This window comes from Tiliqua scincoides, chromosome 5 (assembly GCF_035046505.1).
Source record: "Tiliqua scincoides isolate rTilSci1 chromosome 5, rTilSci1.hap2, whole genome shotgun sequence".
Classification (NCBI taxonomy): Eukaryota; Metazoa; Chordata; class Lepidosauria; order Squamata; family Scincidae; genus Tiliqua; species Tiliqua scincoides.
This window is the reverse complement of record NC_089825.1, coordinates 39788055-39801548: the sequence shown is the minus strand read 5'-3', so window position 1 is coordinate 39801548 and position 13494 is coordinate 39788055. Positions and strand designations below refer to the sequence as shown.

Here is a 13494-nt window from a genome sequence, read left to right as displayed (position 1 = left end):
TAAATACAATATTAAGCAGCAGGGCTCGCACGTGCTGCATCTTAACCCCCTTTCTGGACCCAGTCTCACAGTTCAGGTTCACATGGACTTGCAGCAGCTATTTAGCCATCACAGGTTTGACTAGACTGCACCCCTCCACCCCCAGCCATGGAGGCTTATCCCCAGGTAAGGGAACAAATATTCCCTTACCCAGAGGAGATCTCCTAGACTGTCCCCACACCATAGGATTCAGCAGTTAACATTTTGGTGCTGCTGCATCAAAGGGGGGGGGGTAGATAGGATTGGGCTGTTTGTGTTGCTTTTTCACAGATATAACCACCTGAATGTAACCCAGTAACAAAACTTCTGGCGCATCAGTACAAAACCTATAATGAAATGAATAACACCAAGGATTTAAGTTTAACAGAGGTGGTTTGGAAGTTAAGCAAGCAATTGAAATGGTTCAAAAATGATTTCTTCCTTTCAGAACATCGAGTACATGTTTGGTATTGTTGGTGTTCCCGTAACTGAAATAGCTATTGAGGCTCAAGCAAACGGAATTAAATATGTGGGAATGCGCAATGAACAAGCGGTAAGTGCTTTTGGCTGAGCAGGGTGATTATTGGACTAGTTTTCCTTCCCACTGTTTGCCCCTTAACTGTTGTGTACTGAAATTTCATTTTATTCACAAATGGCCTTAGGAATAAAAAGGTGTGATTTAAATGTGTAAAGGAAACAAACTGAAAGGGTTTTTATATTGTATGGCCTTTCTTTCTTTCTTTCTTTCTTTCTTTCTTTCTTTCTTTCTTTCTTTCTTTCTTTCTTTCTTTCTTTCTTTCTTTCTTTCTTTCTTTCTTTCTTTCTTTCTTTCTTTCTTCAGATTCAGAAAGAAAGATTAAATATAATTTCTTATACATAAAATGCATCAGTAGAAGCTGCAATGTGTTGTGGAAAATCAGTTCTGAATGAGGAAGGAGCTCCCTAATTTTATTTGTTTTTATTTATCTGGGAATGTATATTCTACATTTCTGCTCCTGAGGAAGGCCCTCCAGGCATCAATTTAAAAAAAAAGGGGGGGGGGAAATACATTATTTATTGTTTTGGTGATTTTATTGTTGTATCACAATAAAACAAATAATAAAACAATCCCAGCCATTAACTCAAAATCCCAAAGACCAACTGACAGCTGAGAATGTAGGGAGAAAGACAAATACATATTGAGGAGCAGTAATTGAATTGCCTGACTAAACAAAAAAAATTTACCAGCTGGTAGAAAGCTACCAGTGAGGAGGCCATGTGGGCCTGTAGAGGGAGGGAATTAAAAAACCTGCTGACTAAAATTTGAAAAGACCCTGTTGCGCATCATTCCTCAACAAACCTTAGAGGGAGGGGGAACATGGAGCAGGCCCTCTGATGTTAATCTGACTATTTACTTGGTTTAATCTATACTGAATTTGATCCTTTCTCCTCCTGATTTTCCTGCCACTTAATTCACTTCCCAGCTGCTCTTGAGCTTCTGGATATATGGAAAGAGCTTCACATTTGATCATGGTTCTTCCTGTTTGATGAGCATCACAAGTACCTTTGTATAGTTTTTCTGGTAGCTCTGAATCATGACTTTGTGATCTTTTGATTTCAGTGGCTTGCTATACAGGTGGGACCTTGATATCCACTCATTTGGTATCCACTGATTTGACTTACCACTGATACCAAGGTTCACCTTTAAATGCCTTGTAACAAGGAAAAAAAATCACCAAAATCCAATTTCCTACATTCTTGCTGTTAAATAATTATAATTGCATTCCATTAGATTCCATTATTCACCCCTTCTAGTGGTTGAATACAGTATAGTGTCTATATACCAATGCAGTCTGAGGCAACAATAGAGGAGCAAGAAACCAGGAAGTGGGTCTTTAAAGCTATTTTTCCTTTGATTTGATATCTACTGATTTTTGTATCCACCTGGGATTCTGAAACGGAACCCCAGTGGATAATGAGGCACAAGCCGTACTATATTCCTTTCTGAGCTGCAAAGAAAAGTTAGGTTGCAAATCTTCTGGATTACAATGAAATGAACTCCACAACCTATTTATAAATATAGTTATTTGTATGAATTTTTGACCACTGGCTCCATTTAATGAAGATTCAATGTTTTAACATTTGAGGAGCTGGGCAGTTCAATCCTATTTGAGTTCCCACACAGCCAGCACAGGCTATGCTGCAGCTTTCATGGAAATTTGAGCTTGCATGGAATTTTAGCATTTGTCCCTTGCAATGGGGCTACTTGGGCCTGCACGAGCAAAAGGCTGGCAAAAGTCCACATTGCCTCATGTTGGTGGATTAGGCCCAGGAAGGGGGATAGTGCCTCCCATGCCAGTGCCTCCGAACCCCACCTCTCCTGGGCCTGATCCGCCCACTGCCATCGCCATCCTTCCCCTGTCTGTCCCACCTATGCACCACTAAATGTGGAGCTTACCTTTCCTGGTGCGTGCTGCTTCTTGCCCTAACCTGGGCGGGAAAGCTTAGTCCGGTACAGAGGCACCATAGGATTCTGCACCATTACATTTATCACCATTGAATAAATGTACAAGTTGGTTATGGGGAAGTAGGCAGGTTGTTAGGGGGTGCGCACTGACTGGTTTTTTGTGGTTTTTCTGTCTGATGCCATATAATCACATCTCTGAACCTTATTTGGTAAGCGTACACCCCCCCCCAAATGTGTGCATCATTTTGTCTTTGAAATCAAAGGCATCACTGACAGTGTTGTGTAACTACAAGGGAAAATGCCCATTCTTGGTACCTGCAGAGTTCTGTTCTACTTCAACCTGTCACTTCTTTTGACAGTGTCTTGTTGCCATGGCTCCCTGCTTGTGAGGTACAAAGTGCCTTGCTAATGAAACACCCACTCAAAAATATCTTAAACATTTGTACATTGCCATGGTTTATTGAAAAGAAGGGAAAAATGCACATCACATTAAACGGCTGCCTGTTTTCAGAATATCAAGTGTTTTCCCCTTTTCTGTTCATCAAAGATAAGCCTGCATATCAACCTATCGTGTTGAATCCAAATAGGTACTTCAAAGTTTAACTCCTACACAAAGTTCTGTGTGTTGACTGTTCACTTCTATGTTCTTCACACATGCCATACTTGGCAATTTAACCAGTTGTGCTCTTGCTTTGTCCCATATGTGCTACCTACTAGAACAAGCTGTTTGTTTCATTTGTCTTTGTTATTCATTTGTTCTAGGTAAATTTTCTAGAATTTTTCTCTCCTCCAAATTATAAACCAAGTGGGAAGCACTCGTATGAATTGCTAAATGTGTTTAAAGTGCACAGTCTGTTAGAGAATCAAAGGCACCTGCCTTTGAGCAGTAGCTTGCTTAACTATGCTTAATATCTCTGCTAAATTACAGCCCAATCCTGAGCAGCCTGGCACCCATGGCTGCAACAGCAGGGCCAAAATGTCTGCCGCTGTGTCCTATGCACACTGGGCAGCCACAGGTAGCTCCTGATGCCTCCTCAGGGGAAAGGGACATTTGTCGTCTTTCCCCGGGTAAGGTAAGAAACCCACAATGGGGCTACTTGACTCTGTGCCGGCTGTTTAGCCAGCTCAGAGTAGAGTAGTCCCATGCCAGACTGTGAGGCCCAACATGGGGCTTTGGATCTGGTGGAGCTGAACTCTGCTGGTCCTGTCCTCCTCCTGCTTCACTCCCTCCCTCTCCACGCCTTCCCCTAGCTTCCCCCTGCGACAGAATGCCTCTCACCACAACTTACTGTTCCGCCACCTGGTGCTTGTGCAGAGCACTGGGCTGAGTCTGGGCAGCCTCCAATTGGCACCACACTGAGCCTGCTCCGGTGCTGGGCTGCACTGACTACCGCAGGCATGCCTCACGGTACATTTGTGGCAGTGCACACCGGTGCTGGGCCAGCGTGCGTCACATAGGATTGGGCTCTTAGCTCTCTATTCTCTCCTCCACCTGTGGGAGCCTAGTCTGTTAAAAATTCTAGGTTCCTGAGTTAAAATTACAGAGAGAGCTTTTAAAAGGCAGATAGACAGCAAGAAATGTCTCTCTCCTGGAACATATGGAAGAGCTTGGTTCTTATCATGAAATAGCTTGTGCAGAAATAATTCAGTGATTGAATATGGGGAGTAAAAATACAGCTGCTGTTATATTTTGGAGAGTTATGCGGATCTGTTTTCAGAGATCGTGTAGCAGACAAGGCTGGTCCAGGTTTGAGGAGGCTGTCATCAAACTCCACCCCCAGTCCCTACTTCTTAGGTAGCCCTTGAGGGAGCTGCTCTACCACCATCATGCAAAATATGTGGGCACTGAGGTGGGATCAGCTGTGGGATATTCTGAGGGCCCTGAGCCCTCCACCACTGCCCAGTGAGGCTGATCTCTCTCACTGATCCTGGAGGCTAAACAGTAACTGTTGTAAATAACTTTGCAATGCTAGTGCAAATGTGACCATTGCACATTGGGGGGGGGCAGGGAGACTGGTCTTTCATCATATTGTGCTTTTAACTTACTATTTTAAACTCACAGTATGATGAGAGCCCGGTCTCCCTGTCGTCTTCCCCCCAATATTATATCCTGGTCACATTTGCACTAGCATTGCAAAGTTATTTACTTACTATTTTAAACTGTTCACTTGTGATCTTGGTGATTCTTATGTGAAGCTGATGGAGCTGAGGCCAGAAGACTATAAAGTTGTCTGCTGTTACACCTGGTTCATTATTTCCATTCATTTTAGCATCCTACATTTTGTTCTTCTGAACAGGGGTCCCCACCTGAACTATATTGTCTTTAATGATTCAGAATTTGGACTACCCATAAAACAGCAGACTAAAAGGATAAATTAAAAGAAACAATGCTTGTACTTGCTGCTGTTACTGGGTACCTTAACATTTCTGTAGTGTAGAACAAAGATGGCTGCAAGACAGCTTAATGTTGTTCATGCACTAGCTTCTAGATTGAATAGTATCCACTGGAATCCTTGGATTGCAGTTTTACTTCCGCAGTACTGACTAGGCAACTTCTCTCATTTTTTTTCCATCTCCTTTATTTCCATATCTTTTCTCGTTGATGCCATCTGCTGGTAAACGGTAAAAAAAATATTAGCACAAGAAGCCCAAAGTAGCTCTCTGTAATAACTGTTGATAAAATGAAGATTTCAGTGTTGTATGTTTGCATGACACCTGTTCAGATAATAGTAGCACGTAGGCTAGCTAAATCCATAGCTTATTCCTCCAAAAGCAATAACGGCTTTCAGAAGGCAGGTTTCTGCCATGCCCTGTCCAAATAAAGGGCTACACCTGTGCAAAAGTGGTAACTCGCAGCTTGATTTAAGTATTGAAAAATATGCCTAATATTTTGCATTTCTGTGGCTGGTCCTCATAAAGATATCACTAAGTTGTTGCTTTTTAATTTTTTCCCCAAAATGGTTCAACTTGACTACCTTTATTTTTGACACTTGATTGTTGCTGCTTGAGTGACCTTGAACAAACCACCCACACTTTCTCAGAAAAACTGACCGAGACCAGCCGTATTGTCAGGAACCATCTGGGCCAAAACCAGCACTGGTAGGTACTATCTGGGCCTAGTGCAGATGTAACCTAAAGCTTAGTTTACCTAAAGTTCTGGTGTAACCTAAAGTGTATTATGGAAGCTATGGGCTTACACATTCAACTTCTTTCACGCACACTGAACCTTAGTTTTGTAGTAAGTACAAACTTAAACCATTTTTGCCCAACATTGCATATATGCAACAGGGATTAAATATCCTGTGGGCCAGGCAAAAATGGGCTAAGGAGCTCCAATTTGTTGTTTAACTAGAGTTAACATTGTCTGAACAGGTGTTTTGCAACTAGAGTTAAAACAAGCCAGGACATCAAATCACAGTTTGAGTGTGGTTTGGTAGTTTAGCTTGTTCTAACATCTTCTTTAAACTAGAAATAAATCTTTGCATTTCATCTTTAATAGGCCTCCTATGCTGCCTCAGCTGTTGGGTACCTGACAGGCAGGTAAGACTCATGTTTGTATTTGTCTTCTGGCTGTGCTGCAAAAGCAATCTGAATGTCTCCACATAATGCATTTGGAGTTGTCTTTTTTTTAAAAATTTATGTTTCCATACGTATATTGAAACATGCATTTTTATGTTTGTTTTTCATTTGTCTCTAGGCCTGGTGTGTGCCTTGTAGTTTCAGGTCCTGGCCTTGTTCATGCTCTAGCGGGAATGGCGAATGCAAACATGAATTGCTGGTAACGTACTTAGGTTTTCTCTTAATTATTTTGAGTATTGACATTTGGTTAGGAGATGCTACACATCTCATAAGATATCATGAAAACCAGCTGCTGTTTCATAGTTTCCCTATGTTAATTTTCAGGTTTTTTTTCCTGTGTTACACAGATGAACTTTTTTGGGGGTGGGGCAGGATAGTTTGCTCAAGTTAATCAAATTTGGCACATTAGGAAATTTGCCAGCTGAATCACACCAGCTACATGTTTCGCGTAATCAATACGATCACACCATAACTTGGTTTTGAGGCATTGCTGTTAGCACCCCTTTATCTTCTGAATGCAATGCCTGTCATGGACATGATTAAATTATTGCTTGGTAACTATCATATTATCTGGTTGGGTAAACTTGATGTCTGCTATTCTCATCTAAAAGAGGAATCGATAGTCACACTGTAATTTGGTCTGGAAAAGTCACTGATAGCATCACTCCTTTATCTGAATACAGTGCCTGTTAGGACATGATAAATATACTGTATTGCCTTGTCACTATCATATGATCTAATTAGGTCTCTTGCTGTGTCCTAAAGAGGAAAGTGAAATCCACTAATATTGTTGCTACTGGCAAATTCAAATATGTTAACAGATGTCACTTAACTGGGCTCTGAAGCATGGCATTTATTTCACAACATGCATGTATCCCACCTTTCAACAAATAGAGAACAGTAGTTTTGAACATGCACTTGATTGCTCTGATTCCAAGTCCAAGCACAGCAGAACTTGGAGACCAATTGATTGGTGTCATCAACATTGACAGTGCCTATTATCTGTTTGGAAAAACAAGCCTGGATTCAGTCTCTCATCCCACCAAGCAGGTGATGAGTACTCTCAAAGCTATCGGTTAGGTGCCTCTAATGACCTTGGGGCATGCAGGCAAGTTCACATGAAAAAAGCTTCTCCTATAGCTACCCAGATTCCAAACCATTTTCAAGGTAAGCTCTGGTACTTTGAATGGTGCTTGGAAGTGGACTAGCAACCAGTGAAGTTTCAAAACTGCTGAGAGATATTCCCACCAGAAGGCCTCAGTGTGGCATCTTTTCTTTGCATATGTTGCCCTTTCAGGATCCATGTGCTAAGACCCTGATTGCCCGTGAACTATGGTTCTAAGAACTAAACTGTTTGTGAATTTTTCCATCCTAGGCCTTTGATTGTCATTGGAGGCTCCTCTGACAGAAATCAGGAAACCATGGGAGCTTTCCAAGAATTTCCACAGGTATACAGCTATGTTACAGTTTTCCATTTTAGAAGATACTTTAGGGTGTACCTTCTTTGTTAAAGCTGGAGTTTATCTTCCACTGATGTTTTTGAATTCTAACTTATTAGATATCCTTGCTGGATATCCCTTGATGTATTAAAGATTGTGGTGATGGTGATTTGTCCTTGCTGGGTATCCTCAGCTCACTGAAGGTTGCTGGTCCAGAGTTCAGCAGTGAGGAAGGGGTTGCTTCACCATCCTCCTCCTGTCTCTTGTCTCCTTCCCTTGGCTTTCTCTAGCCGCAGAGCAGCCCTCAGGTAGCCTTCCAGAGACCTCATCATTGGTCTCTGATGGTTGCCTGGGTTGTGAAGGTTCAACTGGAGTCCCTGGGATGGCACCCAAGATGGTGGGGCAAGTGTGGAAGTGGATACAAATGTGTCTGAGGATTCTCTACAAGCCAGTACCAATGTCCATTTCAGTATTCATGGCTAACGAGAACAGAGTAGCAGATAATGAGAGAAAGGTGGCAGTTCTGCCCCCCGAAGGTTATATGGAAATTCGGAAATAGTTAATACGCATATGAGAAGTACTGACCGTATTCACCCATGGGAATGCACTGCACAAACCTCATTTCTCTTCCAGTATGTTAGCTGCAATGGATAACTCCACCCCCAAATTGTTCTCATTCCCACTTCCTTTTCTTCCAGTCAAAATTTGCCAAAACTTTCCAGACTATTCCAATTATGTTGAAGACAACTTTTTTTGAAGAAATGAATAAAATTACTACAAAATTTGTCTGGCAATGTAAAAAACCAAGAATAAGACAGAAATTATTATAAGACCAAGAATAAGACAGAAAGAATAAGACAGAAATAAGACAGAAACCAAGAATAAGACAGACAAATAGGCTGGCACACATTCCTGTTTTATGATAAAGTCAAACAGCATGGATATTTTAGACAACACATTTTAAGAAGATCTTTAATTTGGATATGGGAACAGATAAAATTCAAGATATACTCTAAATTACCCAGATGGATAAAACCGCTTGAAATAGCAACTAATCCGAACTGGATTTAAAAAGACCAAAATAAATCGAATATTAAAGGAGAGATCTTAAGTAAGTTTGAGTTAGAAGAGAAAGGAATAAAATTGGACTGGTGGAATGAAATGCAAATAAGAACAAGATTACGAGAAGACCAGAAAATAGGTTTTTATGAAGAAGATATAAGTTTTGATAAAATTTTTGATTGATGAGGGGAATATATAAAAAATATATAAATATTTTTAATTACACACACACACACACACACACACACACACAAAGTACAATTTTCTCCTAGAGATAAGAATGGAGGACGAAATAGTTAAAGATGCAATAGTGCGCTGGGCAAAAAAATTTGGATATAATATATCAAAGGACAATTGGAAACAAATTTGGAATATAAATACGTATTAAGATAACTAAAGCAGTGTCTTTTAAAGAGAATTTATATAAAATGTTTTATAGATGGTATTTAACTCAAGAGAAATTAGCAAAAATGTATTCTGGGTCATCAAATAAGTGTTGGAAATGTAAAGAGGTTGAAGGAACCTTTTATCACATGTGGTGGACATGTGAAAAAGCAAAGAAATACTGGGAAATGATACATAAATTCTTGCAAGAGATATTGAATTGTGTATTACCATTCAAACCAGAAATATTCCTCCTAAAAGTGACATCAAATTAAAGACCAATATAGAAAATACCTTATTGTACATATTGTTACAGCGGCAAGAATTTGCACAAAATTGGAAATCTACAGATGTTCCAACCAGAGAAAGTTTAATAGACAAAATTTATCAAATAGCAGAAATGGAAGTAACAGAAAGAATGAAAGAGAGATTTAGGTAGAGTAAGAAAATATTGGAAGCCTTTTTATGATTGGATAGATAATTTTTGTTAGACAATATCGAGTGTTGAGATAAATATCAACAAGACAGAGAACAAAGAAAATGCTAAGACAGGAAGTGAAAATGGCTGAATAACAAGTAGAAATTTTTGGGGATATTAATGGATTGAATTCTCAAAACTGAGGAATATTCCATTAATTATGTCAAATCAAAGCAGATGTAAATGAAAACAAAGTTGGAACACAAATATTAAGATAATTAAAGTGGTATTTTATATAAATTGTTTTATAGATGAAAATTTAATTCCAGAGGAAGTAGTAAAAATGTACCCTGGGTCATCAAATAACTGTTAGATGTGCAAAGAGATTAAGGGAATTCTTTATTATATGTGGTGGATATGTGGAAAGCAAAGAAATATTGGAAAGTGACATATTGTTACAAGAGATATTGAATTGTGTAGTACCATTCAAACCGGAAAGATTCCGGGGGCGGAGCTAACTTTCAGCGAAGTTGCAGTGAACTTTGGGGGTTCCCGAAGAGACTGCGAAATAGATATGTTTTCATGTGCCTAAACAACTAAGGCAAGCTTCGGTGCCAGGAAGACGGTACGAAGAGCTGAGAGCTTGAATGGGGGGGTCCTTAGAAACAGGCAATTTCAAGGATTTCTCTCTGTTTTGCTCTGTGCTGAAGCATATCTATCCCGGGCGCCATCTTTGAGAAGCTCGGAGAGCTGAAAACCTGTCCTCCCACGGCCTAGATATAACAACATCGCAGCGAAAAAAGCTATTAAGAGTGAGTGAACTTGGCTCGTTAAAAAGTTTTACTGAGAACTGTAAGTAAGAAGTCTGGAGGAGGAGGAGATAATTCAAGATTATTCACGCTGGCCATTAGCCACCCAGGGGGGGAATAGGTGAATTGGTATTTCCCCTGCTGTAGTAAGTACAAGATTATATTTTTTTTAATGGTACGTACCAAAGAGAAATAAATAAGTAATCTTCAACGAAGGAAATAAAGTCTACCTTCATTTTCCCAGCAAAAAGCCTTTATTTAAGCCTGGACACTGCTGGTTTCGGTTTCTCAACAAGAGGCTTGAATTTTTTTTTCTTCTTCTTTTGGTCATTTAAAGGCATACTAACCTAATTTGACTGTGGATTTGATTGACTTTTTTTGGATATAAAAATTTGGAAAGTAGCCCTGGATACAAAATTAGAAAGTAGCCCTGCAGGAAGTGGCTCGAGTTGGTGTTGATAAAAATGGCTTTTGAAAATCTAAAAGATGATCATGAAAGCCAGGCCTTGTTGGTGGACTTTCTGATGAATTTTAGAAGAGAAATGCAGCAACAAGTCAGAGAACTCTCTGAACAAATTGGGCAAATAAGCTCCTCCCTTGTAAACTCGCAGATTATAAACAATAGAGAAGAAAAAAGAATGGATCAGATGTCAGGTGAAGTTAAAGAAGTGGAATATTTTGAAATGGGACACGAGATGGAAGAAGCAATTGTTATAATAACTGGGAATCTTAAGGAAGAAAAAAGACGAAATGTTCAGAGAGCAAGCTGTCTCAAGAAGAGGAAGAATTTATGGATTGAATTCAAGAATAACAGAATGAAAAAGAAGAAAGAAAAACAGAGGGGGAGACTTAAGAAGAAAAAGAAGAAGTGGAAGAACCAGTAGGAGGACTAAGAGGGAACACCAATAAGATAAAGTACAAAGTAAACAATAAGAAGAAGGGCAAAATGGTTGAATAATAAATAGAAATTTATTTTTTTAAAACATATTAAATTAAAATAGATGCAAATGAAAATTTGAAATATAAATATTGCGGAAATTAAGTGGTATTAAGATAAATATTTTATTAATTAGATTAAACTAAAGTGGATGAAAAGGGAATTTGGAATATAAGTATCGTGAAAATTAAAGTGGTAAATATATGAAATAAATTAGATGGAATTGCAATTTTGGAATATAAGTATTGTGTAAAATATAGTGGTATTAAGACAAATAAAAGGGTTATTTTATAAAAAAGAAGGTAAATAAAATAAATTATAGATGTCAATTTATTTTGGAGAAAATATTAAACCTATATTTTGGGTTAATAAATATGTGGTGGATAAGCGAAGTATAATATTATTGTAATTGGAGATATTTGTTTTTAGATGTGATATTAGAAATTAAGAATCAGATAAGAGATTGTATTTTAGAGGTTAGTTTAGTGGTAAGGAGAGTCTATAAGTAAAAATTTGAAGCCTTTTTTGATTGGATAGTTATGGAAAATGATGTATAACATGTTATAAGAGATATTGAAGGATGTAATACCATGGTAATTGGAGACTTCTTTTTTAGATGTCATATTAGAAATTAAGAATCAGATAAAAAAGATTTTATTTTAGATACTAGTTTAGTGGTAAGAAGAGTGTATAAGTAAAAGTTTGAAGTTTTTTTTTTATGATGGGATAGATAAGGTTAGAGGAAAAATATGGAATGTTAAAGTATTAACCAGTTGGGTTAAAGAATATGATAATTTTTGTATTGATTATTAATTTCGTTTGGATTAATGTTTGTTGTAATCGACGGCCACCACCCTCGTGTGTAACCTATGTAGTCCTAGCCCTAAGTCTGTCCAATTTTTCTTACCTGTATCTGTAATAAATAAATAAAGTGTTATATATATAAAAAACAAACAAACCGGAAAGATTCCTCTTAAATGTGATATTAGAAATTGAAGATCAATATAAGAAACATTTTATTGTACATATCAGTATAGCAGCAAGAATATTGTATGTGCAAAATTTGAAGCCTTTTTATGATTGAATAAATAATTTTAGTTAAACAATATTGATTGTTTAGTTAAATCATTAATTAGTATAATGACAAATATGATAATTTTTGTATCAATGACTATTTTTCTTTTCAGTCATTGTTGATTTCTTTTTGGATTAAGACATGTTGTAATCTATGGCCAGTACCCTCATGTGTAACCTATGTAGTCCCAGCCCTAAATTTAATCCATTTTCCTTATCAGTATCTGTAATAAATAAACTTTGCACAAAAAAAGATGCAAGAAGTTATGGTATTGCCCAGCGTGTTTTGAGCATTTGTCACTCTTTGTAAGCAACAGTTCTAGTTCAGTTTTTTTTTCCCCAAGGAGAGACCAGAGCTTTCTTCCATACTCTCTCAAAATAATGTATTGGATGATGCATCTGATGGACAAAATAACCAGTTCATTGAACAATGAACTTCTGCAGCCTGAGGTCTCCTCCCATTTTATTTCCCTGCCTAACATGTCTGGCATAGAATTTTCCAAAATGTATTTATAAACTCTCACGGTGAATCTGGAGAAAGGAAAAAAAATCATTATAATGAGCTTACTTGTTCTTTTGATTTTAGGTTGAAGCGTGTAGGCTATACAGCAAATTTTCTGCCAGACCAAGCAGCCTAGAAGCTATTCCTGCTGTCGTTGAGAAGGTATGAAACAGTTCATAGATAGTGATACTTGCTCTTCATTACATTCACCTTGGTGTGTGTGGCAAATAGTGCTGTAGTAGTATAGCATAATGATTTGGAGTAGTGAATGGTGATGCATAGATTAAAGTGGTTGATATACCTCCTCTTATTGTGCATTTGCTGTGCAGCAGGTGTAGCAGCAATAGGTTTAGAAAGTAGCCATTACTTTGAAGAATTTAGCATTTTGTGTCTGTGTATTTTCACAGGGCAAGAGTAAAGCTGCAGTTCTATACATGTTAATCAAGGCCCAATCCTACCTAGCTGTTACGTTAGCAGAAAGTGCATTTGGCCAGCACAGTGTGCTTTACAGCAGTCACAGATGCAACTATGCCAGTGTGTGTGGCTTGGCCACTGCTGCAATTGATGGGTCTATGCTCCAATGGACCAGGATGCCCGCTGGAGCACATAAAGCTGCGGAGTTGAGTGGAATGAGGAAGAGGGCAGATTGAGACCCCGGGGGGGGGGGGCAGGAGGTCAAAACTTCCCTGTTGTACAGGGGATACAGCAATAGTTGATGTTGCTGCATCACCTTGCAGGGAGTTAGTTAGGATCGAGCTGCCCATTGGGAGTAGGTTCCTTTTGAATATTATTATTATTATTATTATTTATTATTAGCAGTATTTAT

General features: G+C 38.5%; 1 protein-coding gene across 2 annotated transcripts in view; it reads left to right on the top strand.

Annotated features, from left to right (window-relative positions):
• HACL1 (2-hydroxyacyl-CoA lyase 1) overlaps nt 1-13494 on the top strand; it is a 34940-nt gene that overhangs the window by 3292 nt on the left and 18154 nt on the right. For both annotated transcript variants that reach the window (XM_066628102.1, XM_066628101.1), the window contains exons 2-6: nt 467-571; nt 5964-6004; nt 6162-6242; nt 7419-7491; nt 12753-12830. In XM_066628102.1, coding sequence (XP_066484199.1) covers nt 467-571; nt 5964-6004; nt 6162-6242; nt 7419-7491; nt 12753-12830 — 378 coding nt within the window. The remainder of the gene's footprint in view (nt 1-466; nt 572-5963; nt 6005-6161; nt 6243-7418; nt 7492-12752; nt 12831-13494) is intronic.